At 40.8% G+C, this 13,988-nt stretch overlaps 1 protein-coding gene across 4 annotated transcripts in view; it reads left to right on the forward strand.

Moving 5' to 3' along the window:
* The window catches only part of preb (prolactin regulatory element binding), a 69,783-nt gene extending 56,105 nt beyond the window's left edge, over positions 1 to 13,678 (forward strand). For 3 of the 4 annotated variants that reach the window (XM_078172052.1, XM_078172051.1, XM_078172050.1), the window contains one exon: positions 13,471 to 13,678. In XM_078172052.1, coding sequence (XP_078028178.1) covers positions 13,471 to 13,663 — 193 coding nt within the window. In that variant the 3' untranslated portion in view covers positions 13,664 to 13,678. Of the gene's footprint in view, positions 1 to 1,771; positions 1,842 to 13,470 lie in introns of those variants that run through there. The other variant, XM_078172053.1, reaches the window with a different exon arrangement.
* The last annotated feature ends 310 nt before the right edge of the window (positions 13,679 to 13,988 follow it).

Genomic DNA, 13,988 nt, shown 5'->3' on the forward strand with positions numbered 1-13,988 from the left:
GCCTGACAGCCACAGAAAAGAAGCTGTTCAGCTTCCTGGTTGTCTTGCAGCTGATGCTGCCATACCTTCTCCCTGAAGGCAGTAGGGACGCTGGCTAGTTAACAGTGATAAAGGGGTTTTTGAGCCACTTACTCCTTGGGGGACACCGGAGGGTGGGCACAGTACAACGCTGCTGGGTTGGGACTATCCACCTTATTCCTGAGGGCACTACTGTGAAAATGATTATGTGCGCAACTTCCAGTGAGATAGCGGAAGTAGCAGTTAGCTAGTTAGTCCCATAGAGTATGTGTGGTTAGTCCCAGTGGCTACTCTTGGTGGCTAACCGCCAATGCTGGTTTATTTCGGAAGTAATGTGCCTTCAGTTTAGCAAATACTTATTTATTTTTTAACAAATATTTAACTAATGTTAACTTGGCATTTTCTAAAATGTCTTTGCGGAGCTCTGGTACCTGTTGGACTGTCTGTGTCTGTAATGACTAACAACCAGTCTAAGCTAAATTTTTGTCTTCAGCAAATGTGTGTTGAACCAGAACAAAAAATGATTGTTCCTGTTGCCAAAGGTACCATTGATATGAGAACTAAAACCACAAGCGTTTCACGAGACAAGGCAAAAAAGTATTAGAAGAGAATGACACCTAGACTGACAGGTGTAGCACTCAACCTCAGTATATGATATCCCTGTCTTTCCCCATCTGACTTCATTCTCAACCTACATTAGAAAATTGCTCATTATAAAATAAACTCAGCAACATACCTTGAAAAATGTATTTAGTCATTAGAGCTGAGAATGTGTTACTGATTTACCGTACTTCCTTTATATCATTAATATCATTGCCAAAAGTCATTGCCAAAAGTTATATCTTTTACTACTACTTCATATTGCTATTACTGAAGTCTGCTGCTCAATCGTGTTTCACTCAGAACAGTTCATAATAAATCAGAAGTTAAAAAAAACATGTAAACTACGTCGTTGCAGACAAGCAGAAGATTAACTGGGAAACATCACATTTATTCACTTTATATGGATCCACAGTTAATACTAAATTATGTTAAATGTTTGCTGAATGTTTTAGTATCTTTTAATAAGTCATCAGAAATCGTAAAAGAAAAGATGCCGAAAAATTGGTCCACGCTTTTGTTACCTCTAGACTGGATTACTGTAACTCCCTATTATCAGGTAACTCTAATAAGTCTTTAAAAACTCTCCAGCTAATTCAGAATGCAGCGACACATATACTAACAGGAACTAAGAAACGGGATCATATTTCTCCTGTTTTAGCTTCTCTGCACTGGCTCCCTTTAAAATCCAGAATTTAATTTAAAATCCTACTGTTAACTTATAAAGCTCTAAATGGACAGGCTCTGTCATATCTTAGCGAGCTCATAGTGCCATATTATCCCACCAGAACACTGCGCTCTGAGAATGCAGGGTTACTCGTGGTCCCTAAAGTCTCCAAAAGTAGATCAGGAGCCAGAGCCTTCAGCTATCAGGCTCCTCTCCTGTGGAATCATCTTCCTGTTGCGGACCTGGAGACAGACACCGTCTCCACATTTAAGACTAGACTTAAGACTTTCCTCTTTGATAAAGCTTATAGTTAGGGCCGGCTCAGGCTTACACCGGGCACCTTCTCTCCTTCTCTCTCTCTCTCTCTCTCTCTCTCTCTCTCTCTCTCTCTCTCTCTCTCTCTCCTTTGCTAACACTCATGTCCTGTTACTGCATCTTGCTAACTTGGCCATACTGCATGTCACTAACTCGGCTTCTTCTCCACAGCCTTTGTGGTCCACTGTCTCGCAGGTTAACTTATATCGCAGCAGTGCCTGGATAGTGTGAAGTGTGTGGTTGTGCTGCTGCCGTGGTCTTGCCAGATGCCTCCTGCTGCTGCTGTTATCATTAATCATACTTCTACTGTTATTATACACATATGACTATTGTCACACATGTATACTGCCAGATATTAATACATACTTTCAACATATTGTACCACAGTAGCCAGAACTATAATTATAATATTATTACTTTCATTAATGTTGTTGTAAGCTACTGTCATTACCGTCTGTCCTGCATCTCTCTCTGTCTATGTCTCTGTCTCTGTCTCTCTCTTTCTGTCTCATTGTGTCATACGGATTACTGCTAATTTATTATGCTGATCTGTTCTGTACAACATCTATTGCACGTCTGTCCATCCTGGAAGAGGGATCCCTCCTCAGTTGCTCTTCCTGAGGTTTCTACCGTTTTTTCCTCATTAAAGGGTTTTTTGGGGGAGTTTTTCCTTATCCGCTGCGAGGGTCCTAAGGACAGAGGGATGTCGTATGCTGTAAAGCCCTGTGAGGCAAATTGTGATTTGTGATATTGGGCTTTATAAATAAAACTGATTGAAAAAATTGATTGATAAATCATTTTTAGAAGGAGCAGATGTTTACCTTAAACTAGCTTGGGCCATGTTAATGTTTACAATATTTTAACGGAACAAGGCAAGCTAATTGATGGCGTGCTCGGTTGAAAAGGAAAAAAAATATATAATGCTTTGAGATGGCTGTCAGAGATGGCGGATGTATGATCACATAATCCCATTTAAGCTAAAACAGGTGGTGTGTTCCATGTTTCATCGCCCAAATGCTCTTAGAAAGAAAAGAGTACTGTAAACATATTCTTACCATTGCTTTAAAACCCTCACTAAATGCTTCAGGGCTGGAAGTTGCACACATAAATCAGGCAAGGTATTATGGGGGCTAGGAATAAGGTGTATAGGCTGTATAAAAAGGACATGACAGTACCCCCAAACCGAAGCCAAAAAAATCTGTATATCCCCCTGGTGTCTGACTGCAGTATAGGTAATAAAGTCTGCCCTCTCCATGTGAGAAGATGGGACAGGAGTCAAACTAAAAACTCAAAGTACACATCAAATACAACTTTTTTCCAAAGATGGTTTCTGTCATTTCTGATAGTTTTTATCATGCTGACATATGATCAAGTGTTAATAGGACCCTATTGTTTCTGGTATAGTACGTTTATTGTTAGGGTCTGAGCGACGACTGAAAGTCGTCCGTAGGACCCTATTGAAATCGCACTGTTTATTATTATTAGGGCCTGAGCAACGACTGCAAGTCCTCCGTGTAGGACCCTATTGTAATCGTGCTGTTTATTAGGGCCCAAGCAACAACGAAGTCGTCAATGAGGACCCTATTGTAATCGCGCTGTTTATTTGGGCCTGAGCGATGACGAAGTTGTCCGTGTGGACCCTATTATAATCGCACTGTTTATTATTATTATTATTATTATTCAAGCGACGATGAAGTCGTCCGTAGGACCCTATTGAAATTGTGCTGTGTATTATTATCTATTAGGGTCCGAGCGACGACGAAGTCGTCCATGTAGGACCCTATTGTAATTGTGCTGTTTATAAGGGCCCGAGCGATGACAAAGTCATCTGTGAGAACCGTATTGTAATTGCGCTGTTTATTAGGGCCCAAGCAACGACGAAGTCGTCCGTGAGGACGCTACTGTAATCGCGCGACAAGATGGCGCCAGTGTGTGTGGCCAGCCGTCTGTCAGGGCTGCTTGGATTCCTGTTTGCTCTATTATTGTTCTGTGTTTGTTGCCAAGATGTATCTGCTTTACTGGTGTATGATCGCCAAGCACTTCTTAACATCAGAACATCCCTAAAGATGCTGTTCAAGCATGGTTTGGGCGATCAAAACTCGAGCCACCGTTCCTGGCGTCTGTATCGGCTTACCTGCGCCGCTCACCTGCTATCACTACGTGAAGAAGCGGTCCAGAAGACGGGGCAAGCGGGGAGGTGTTTTGGTGAGAATCAGAGCTCATTTGAGATCTGCCTGCAAGTCAGGTCCCTGCTACTGTTCGAGCGGATTGTCTGCGCCTCTGCCACCACTGGGGCTTCGGTGGATCCAGCCTGTTGTTCCCGATCACCCGGTCGCAGGCCAACTTCACCTGCCAGTGGAGACTCCCCTTCCCAGGCGGATGGCTTTGTCGTCGCTCGGGCCCTAATAAACAGCGCGATTACAATAGGGTCCTCACGGATGACTTCGTCGTCACTCGGGCCCTAATAATAAACAGCGCAATTACAATAGGGTCCTACGGACGACTTCGTCGTCACTCGGGCCCTAATCATAAGTTACTGTGGACTTATATGCCATGCCTTTTAATAAAATTACCAGAAGAGTTCACTGAAAAACAGGTAATGTCAGCCTGAATTACTCACGTGCTTCCCTTGAATACTTCAAGGCTGCCCTACACTCTAACTTGTGATGTCACGTGCTCTAGCCGGCTCCATAGGGACCCATTCAAACGCAGAAAATGTCCAAAAAAAAGCATAAAACTAAAACTATGAAATCTCAAAAACAGCAGAAGATATCAAATAGCTGAATTATAGTGGAATAGCTGAAGATGTTGGGACCTGTTTAAAGTTTGAATGAATTCTCTAGCTGAAAGTATGCTGAAACAGTAGCTCCTCCAATTGGGGTGGGTTGAAGAGGATTTGAAGATTTTCCCATTGGAAAGACATTGGGGCCAAAAAAATGCTGAAAAAAGCTTAATATCATGAAAAGTATAAATAGCAGAAGTATGAAAAGTAATAGCAGAAATGCCCTCAATGAGCTGAATGTTTTGGCAATGGAACGGTGTCTGTAGCGCAAAAAATGCAGAAGTAGTAGCAAACCGAAAAATGCCTGAAATAACTAGAAAATGCATTTCCTACGAAACATGCGTGTGGTTGCTGAATGCTGAAATGAATTCAAGACCATGGCTGAAAATGCTGGAAGTGCAGAAATATCAAACAAATTGCCACAAACATCTGAAAATCCTCACAGAGCTGAACGTTTTGACATTTGAATGGTTTCTGTAGCTGAAAGTATGTAGAAGTAGTGATTAATCAGAAAATGTACAGGAAAAATAGTAGAAGCAGTACTACTTAGTAGTGGTATAATGCTGAAATGAAAGAATATGCTGAAAGTGCAGAAATATCAAACATATTGCCACAAACATCAGAAAATCCTTACAGAGCTGAACGTTTTGACGTTTGAATGGTTTCTGTAGCTGTAGGTATGTAGAAGTGATGTCACAATATGCAAATCAGATGAGTGAATTTACTCCCATCAGATGCCTGTTCCTTCATTTTGAGGATGAGATGACAAAAACAACACAAAACAAAAGAAATCTACTGTGTAAATATGTTCAAAATGCTGTTTTACTGAGATTTATGAAATTCAATATGGCCGGCGCCTAGTGATGCCACAATATGCAAATTAGATGAGTTCATTTACTCCCATCACAAACTTTGGGTCATGATGAATAGTTTTTTCATTTACAGTATGCCTTTTTGTCTCACCACTTTCAAGCGACAGCCTTTTGAAATGTTGAAATGAAAATGGAATATTTTCCTCAATAAACTCTGGCACCTAAAGGATTAAAATGGAGATTCTGCCCCTGTCATATCTGCATTTAAGATTTAGACACGCACACGCCATCATGTTTCTGTGAGTTTGTGTGTGACAGTGGTTGCCATGGTAATTAAGTAGGTGCACCTGGGCAGAAGAGCAGAGAGAGACAGACAGAACACAGAGAAGAGACCTCTTTTAGTGGAGGTTTAATTCCTTGAACAAGTTCTTCCCATTTCCAAACCGTTGGTCCAATCATCAAAATAAGGTGATGGTGAGAGATACACTTCTCGTGAACGCATGTCATTTTTTATATATGTGGAGTCAAAAATGTGATCACACGTGCGAGTTACAAATGTGTTGCACCTCAGCTGTTTTCCAGAAATTTCTCCTCTCAGTATACATGGGAGTGAATGAGAAAAAAATGGGCGCTCCCTTCGCTTTGGAGCCACTCAGCAAAAATGTGTATGTGTGAGAGATTCCATGTCAACATATCTGTGATCAGCAGAAATTTTCCTACGTTTTGGTTTTTTAATTTTGTATGTACAGTGAAAATTGTGGACAGGAGTGCCACATGTTTGGAAGTTTTTTGAATAATTCAAGGTTGCCCTACACTCTAACTTATGATGTCACGTGCTCTAGCCGGCTCCATAGGGACCCATTCAAACACAGAAAATGTCCAAAAAAAACATAAAACTGTGAAATCTCAAAAACAGTAGAAGATATCAAATAGCTGAATTATAGTGGAATAGCTGAAGTTGTTGGGACCTGTTTAAAGTTTGAATGAAGTCTCTAGCTGACATTGGGGCCAAAAAATGCTGAAAAAAGCTTAATATCATAAAAAGTATAAATAGCAGATGTATGAAAAGTAATAGCAGGAATGTCCTCAATGAGCTGAACGTTTTGGTAGTGGAACGGTGTCTGTAGCACAAAAAATGCAGAAGGAGTAGCGAACCGAAAAAAGGGTGAAATAATAATGAGAAAAAAGATTTGAATATCAATAGTGTGGCCGCAGAAGCATCCACACTAATAACAAGATAAAAGATTTGAATATCAATAGTGTGGCTGCAGAAGCATCCACACTAATAAAGATCTGAATAACAATAGTGTGGCTGCAGAAGCATCCACACTAATAAAGATTTGAATAACAATAGTGTGGTTGCAGAAGCATCCACACTAATAAAGATTTTAATAACAATAGTGTGGTTGCAGAAGCAGCCACACTATTGATATCACATATAATCCATATAATCTGCATATCAAGGACACAGTGTCACTCTTCTGCTCTTCAGCTCCACATCCGCTCCGAAGCCTTTGTCATTATTACACGTCACCATTATCACCATTATCTTGTTTTTTATAATTGTTGGAAGCCAAAATGTAATTGAAAATAGAATCTGATTAACTGTCCAGCCCTATGAAATATTTTTTTTCTTCTCACATTAGGACTTTTTTGGACACATTTAACAACCTTTTTAATATACAATTTGTAATATAATGTTTGTTTTTTTTATTTGGTACATAAAATGTGAGAAATGATTGTCTGCTTTGATCACTTCAGGCACTGGGTGTTGTAACTACATAAGCATCAAAATCCAAACAGCGTTTGGTTTGACCACAATACGCCTCCTGCATCACTGCATACCTTTGGCCATGGCTTTCATGAGTTCATCTGGAACTCCCAAACCATATCTTAAAGTATGTGAAGTCTGTTCCTCTCTGTCGTTTTTTTTTTCCACAAAGAACCAAATATTAGCTATGATAGCTAACGCATGCTTCTTCCCACGGACCTCTGCCTGACCAGCTTAACAACAGCCAGCAGTTAACTTTAACCAGCTTGCTTCTCTGTGAAAAAAACAACAACAACAACAACTAAATAGACTTAACCTATTTACTGTTTGGGAGTTCCAGGTGAATTTGTAGAAGACTTTGCCATGTGTGTGCTTTCATACTGGGCTGGAAGCTTCAGAGCAGATGGTGGGTTTAGGAGAAAAGATACTCATTCTCTAGTCTGCAGATTATAGGTACATCACACTGTCCTTGGCCACTCCCCCAAACCCCTCCCCTCAACTCCAAAATGGTGACAGAAAGTTGAAAATGAAAACTACTGAAGAAAGAAGAAAAAAAAACAGTCGTATGCCTGTGCAAACCAGTTGCAGTTATAATTTACATCCATGTCTGCCCAGACTCATATGTAGCAGTGACAGCCAATAATGCTTTAAATATGGATGTTGCTGCAAAGAAGCTAAAAATTCTAAAACATGGAAGCTTCACATACATCCTCCCCTCAGCAGCACAGAAGATCCAGGCAATCAAAAAAGTTTACACATTTGTGTCATCATTTCTAATCAGTTGATCCTGAAGTCCAAGTAGACGTTTGTACCAAATTTGAAGACATTATTGTATTATTGGATATTGTATCCACGAGAATGAGATGTATGGATGTATGGATGAAAATATAATGCCTTCGGCCACGGCTATCACCGGTGCAGATGCACAAAAACTTTAAGGGTAAAAACATTCTGACACTAAAAAAAAAGTGTCATGGAGAAAAAAACAAAAAAGACTTTCTTAAAAAACACATCAGGATGCAAAAAACATCAAAATAATATATACAACTTTTTCCAATACGGGTGTTGAAACGCCAACATGTCCTTAATCAATTCAAGTTTTCTTTACAATGCCTATTTTAAATGCTAAATTTACTGTCACTATTCTAGCCAGTGTTGTGCAGTACCTAGTGACATGTAACTATTTACAGTAATTAAATTACAAAATAAATCTAATTGTAATCAGTTATACTGGGAAAAAAAGTCATTCAATTACATCTACTGATTAAAAAGTTGTACATTTCAAAGGGGATACATCCGAATATTTTCTTTTCAGTAAAAGTTTAAATGTAGAACAGAACATTCATTCTCTTGTTTTGCATCTTGTGCAGGAATGTCTTCTTTTGCAGAACCTACATCTAACATTTTTTTAGCTTTACTACCCAGTTTAAATCATTCATTAGAAAGGTAATCAAATGTAAAAGGTTACAATACTTTGATAAAGTAATTAAAATGGTTACAGTACTTATTACATTTTCAACAGTGTAACTAGTAATATGTAACCTATTGCATTTGAAAAGTAACCTTCCCAACACGGATTCTAGCTCCATTACCTAAGAAAATAATGGAACAATAAATCTGAAAAGAAAATAATTATCAACATGAAGGTCACTTTATCATATAGACCTGAGCAGGGCTGCAGTATGTGTGTGAGTCTCCCCCTCTCCACACTGAAACACATCAACATAGCAGTCGACCTCCTCAAAAACCTTTTCCATGGAAACTTGTGGCACTTGACAGTCTGTCGGCCAGGGGAGTGGACTCTGGGTAGGCTACACTCCAGCACTGCCGAGTGACTCCACTGAGTATTTATAGTTCATGACAAAATGTTATGATTTAGTAAGATAATATTTCAGCAGATTCCCAGGCGCATGTGTTTTTTTACTCACTTTCTCATCAAGGCAACCCCTGCCCCCACAAAGTGTTCCTATACAGTTATACATTTCAGGGCTGCTGGGAGGGTTAACCCTTTTCCCATTGCTCTCAGCAGTTTCCCTCATGTACAGCCATCACTCTCTGACATTAAAACACTTGATGGCCTCCCATATGGTTCCTGTGGGAACCGTTACCTTGTCCCAGCCATAATGCTTATAGTACTTGATCCAAGTGGTTTTATTCCATTATTATTTATATGTGAACTTGATAAGCAGAATATTTGAGGCAAAAAGCTTTTCAGGACCTGAGAATCCCATCTGAAAACCCTTTTTATTCTCTGCTGGCAGCATATGAAAGGACACAGTAACCTGATGAGGTGCATTCTTCATTTTATATCATGACAGAGGGAGTTAGGAATAGCCAGGCTAAGATGGACTGAGGTGACTGTGTGTGCGTGTGTGTGTGTGTGTGTGTGTGTGTGTGTGTGTGTGTGTGCGTTTGTGTGTGTGCGTTTGTGTGTGTGCGTTTGTGTGTGTGCGTTTGTGTGTGTGTGTGTGCAAGGGAGGGGGAGGGAAAAAGGATCCAATGAGAGAGAAAGCAGAAACAGTGAGGGAGTGAAAGGCTGACAGATGGCATCCTCACTGTTCTGCAGAAGAACTCACATACTCAGTGACGCCATACTGGGGGGCCCCTAATTGATAGGGGCCCAAAAAATAGCTAAAACTTAATGTAAAATTATTAAACCATCATCATTAAGAATTTTTTCTTCCAAATATAATAAGATAAGATAAGATAAGATAAACCTTTATTGTCTGTCACAAGTAACAAATTCGTCTTTGGCAAGCTCCGAAATAAAATACACAAGAACACACAAAACACAATAGACATTATACAAGATATACGACAAAGCAGTGTATCTGGGTGGGACTTCAATTGTTATTTTAAACTGTTCAGGGTGGTGATGGCAGTGGGAACAAAAGTTTTTTTGTATGTGTTCTTCCGGGAAAGTGGGACTTGGTAATGGCGACCTGATGGTAGTAGTTGGAAGGATGGGTGCAGTGGGTGGGTGGGGTCCTGTGTGATGGCGGTGGCTTTCCTGGTAACTGCCTGGGTGTAAAGTTCTGTGAGGGGGGTCTGTGGGGATCCAATTATTTTCCCAGCCTGTTTTGTTATGTGGGGGAGTTTTGTTTTATGTTTGGTTGTAAGTGAATTGTACCAGGATGCCATATTGAAGGTGAGTACAGATTCTATCAGTGATTTGTAAACCATGGTTAGTGTGTCTGTACTGACATTGAAGGACCTGAGCTTCCTCAGCAGGTGGAAACGCTGCTGAGCTTTCTTGTAGATGGAGTCCGTATGTGTGTTGAATGATAAGACTGTGTCAATCTCAGTCCCCAGGTATTTAAACGACTCAACCTGTTCCACCAGCTGTCCGTTGATGCTGAGGGGCTGAAAAAGTGGAGACTGTTGTGAGTCCACTGTTCCTCTGCTCCCACAACACAGCTCATTGGTTTTACTGATGTTGAGCTCAAGGGAGCTTTCCTGAAAAGTGCGGACCAGGTTGTTGACTGCCTGATAGTAGTCAGACAGTGTCTTGGTGTCGGTCACATGGGCCACTAAAGCCATGTCGTCCGCATACTTAAAAAGTGTCATTCCTTCACTGCCGCAGGAAATGTTGTTAGTGAGAGAAGAGAATGGGAGATAAAACACAGCCTTGTGGAAGCCCGGTCTTTAAAAACAGTTTGTTAGATTTAAAACCATTTACCAGGACTTGCTGTGGCCTGTCCTGCAGAAAGCTCTTAATCCATAAAACCAGTGCAGGATGAACCTGAAGCTCCACAAGTTGATGCAGTAAAATGTTTGTGTTGACAGTGTTAAAAGCTAAGGAGAAGTCCATAAATAAAATCCTGGTGTGGGGATGTACAGAGTTCAGCTGTTTGCCTACTGTGTCCAAAAGGGTCAAAGTAATAAAATCAATGATCTCTTTGTTTTTACTTGATTTTGGCAGTAAAAGTTAAATAGTCTATCCCCATTGAGCAGAAAGTAAACATCCATATTGACTGACCACCCCCCTGTATCTGCATGAAATGGTTTGGTCCTGCCTTAGCGCACTGATGGTCATGGTGCCTAGTAGCAGTCAGCAGTTGCGCTAGAACACTAAAGTCATCATCATGCTACCTAGTACTAACAGAATATTCGAATTTCAAAAAAAGGAAAGAGAGAAAGGAGAGAGAGGAGAGGCAAAAGAAAGGGTGTCTATGTGACCCAGTTTTTCTCCAAGAAAGGTGGGTAGCCTATAGTCTGTGAGTGGTAGAAATGAACCTGTTAGCTTAATATCCATAGTGAAATAAGATAGCTACAGACTAGTGTTAGCCTACATTTCACTCCTTTTAACCTACATTTAATCAGTGCAGGTAAATGGTAAGCAAGATATGCATATTAAACCGGTTGTCCCTACCCCTTTTACCAAACTCAGCAACATTGTGTTGATTGACATGCCAGTTAGCATCATTGCAGGGAGTCTGTGGGAATTTCTCACTCTTGCTCTTTTTTTACCATTACAAAAAAGAAAACAAAATATTTTTTAATGACAGAAATTCAAACAAATTATTTTTCCACATGATGATTATTATGAAACAAAAACAGCCTACAACTGTCTGCACTGGATGGTGGACAGTTGGAAACATGAAGTAGTCTAACTCAGCCTGTATTAAAGTTACAGGCAATATTAAAATAATCCAGTTAGATGTTTTCATTTAGATTGAATTATGGCTTTCATTAATGTTAAGAGAATTTTCCATGTTGGGATTTTACAATAAAAATTACATTTAGACTGTAAAAGATGGCCTTTAGCACATTTTTTTTGGTGGCTTTTCATCTTGCATCAAATAGTGAATTGCATACTGTATGCAGACTGTTGCATGTACAACTCACTAACAGTAAAAATTGTACTGGTAGTATTGAACTACAAGAAGCAAGACAGTTGCAAGCCTTCAAAGTTAGATTTATGTAAAGCTTTTAATGGGTCAGGTCCTAGAGATGTGGTGACAACAGCTGCACAGGGGGGGCCCAATGTGATTTTTTTTCATGGGGCCCAAAAAAATCTGCGTTGGGCGGTGGGTGGGCGGGCCTTCCTGTCCCGCCCATCTGGGGTACGTCTCTGGCTCTCTGGGGGTGCTGGCCATTGCCGCCCCGGGTCCTTGGGCCTGCGTGGTGTCCTGCGGCCTCTGCGGCTCCCTGGGCGTGGGGTCTGAGCGCTCCTGCGGCCTTGGGGTGCCTTACTGGCCCCCTCCCCCTGCTGGGCTGGGACATTGACCCTTGACCCTGGTGATGGTTCTCATAAACACAGTGGGAGGGTTCAAATACACGCATGCATGTACGATACTTCAGCTCCGTGACGCATCGCAAAGAACGGATGGGATCACTCAAAAGGGGCTCAGTTGCTTCTCAAACCTACCACACTGCTCTGGCAACTCTTCTCCACAATCGGGCTTTCCTCCACCACCAGGACTCTCACATTTTTGGTGTTCAGTATTCTCTTTTGTTTTTTTGTTGTGTTTTTTTTTTCTTTATTATACATTTATTTGTTTATTTTTTGTAATCTGTATGGAGCACAACAACCTCAAAGCCACAATACATCAGCTACACTGCCCGTTTCTCCTCTGTTTTTTTTTTTTTTCTTTCTCCTTCTTCTCCGCATGTACTGTCGCTATATAACTCAGGACTTAAGCACCTGTCCCTCAATCCCCCCTGCTTGTCCCTTACTTTCCCCTTGACACACTATGGTGTATCACGGCCCTCGCTGGCTCATATTAGGAAGTTTTTCCAATAAAGGCTGATAGGCTAGTCTCCAGGGAGGGTGGGTGATGGTCACAATTACGCACAGTATGGGTATAAAATACTTGACTGCAAGACTAACAGTGCATCAATCTTCATAAAAAGCTTACACCCTTTTGTGGCGCTAAGCTACGAAGACTAATGCAGACAGGTATTAAAAAGAAAAAAAAAATACAGAGGTGGTGTGAGGACGCAGTTAGCCTAGCTTTGCGTAAAGATAATGTAGTGAACCACAGTGAAGTGTGGTGAACGCAACCCAGGTAGTCCAGCAAAACTCCTCCCTTAGCTCCTCCCCCTGCCCAGGTGCAGTATAAAAGGCCTCAGCTGGCTCAGTTCAGCCTTTTGCTGGTCCCTGGTGGTGGTTGCATGCTGAAGGTGGTGAGTAGGGCCCCCATTTTGTCTTTTCTGGTTGATTTAAAGTTGTTCCCCCCACTAACATGTGCCTTTTTGTGTTTTAGGCTCACCTGCTGCTGTTTTGTTTTTGTTAAGTTTGCCTTTTCTTTTCCCTATTTTTTTTTTCTTTTGGACCAGCTTCATCTGTTTTGGCCTTATTTGCTTACTTTGCTCATTTTGTATCGTTTTGATTTGTTCTTTTGGCCCAGATTTATTAGGTTTGCTTACTTTAAATACATTTGTATTTGACATCTTTCTTTGAGTGTATGTTTTGAAATATTGTTTAATCATCAATTGGGTTGTTGGTGGTGTTGGTGGTGTTTTGTTGATGGTTTTGTTAACTTGATTCTCTTTGTTTCAGGAAGTGTCTTCTTGTTTTCAGTGCGGACTGGGTGTCCTCAGGTGGGAGGCTAGGCACCATGGTGAGAACCTCACTCCTGTTGCATGCAAGTAGGCACTGGGGCTCTTTTAGTGCATGTTTTGTTGTAGTGTTTGTAGTGTTGCCCCCCAGACTAGTGAGACGGGGTACTTTTCCAGTAGTCTGCCCCCACTGAGGCCTCAGCCCACTGATTTTAGTTTATTATACTTATTTCATTAGTTTTGGTATTGCTATAGTTGGCTTCTTTTAGATTGTTTCTGTTAATAAAATATATTTTCTTGTACGTACTTGATTTGCAATTTTTTATTTCAGCAGTTCCAGTTTCCCTTTTTTTAGCTTTCCTTTACAGCATTATAAATAAAAATGCTTGTTTTATTTATCTACTGTCTCTGCCTCATCAGTCTCAACCCTGCGCCCTTACCGAATTTGGTTTTCATATCCTGGGGTGCAAGTCCCCAGGTGGTGGTCCCTAAGTTAGTTTCCTTCCCTCCTTAGTTATT

This window comes from Epinephelus lanceolatus, chromosome 10, assembly GCF_041903045.1.
Source record: "Epinephelus lanceolatus isolate andai-2023 chromosome 10, ASM4190304v1, whole genome shotgun sequence".
Classification (NCBI taxonomy): Eukaryota; Metazoa; Chordata; class Actinopteri; order Perciformes; family Serranidae; genus Epinephelus; species Epinephelus lanceolatus.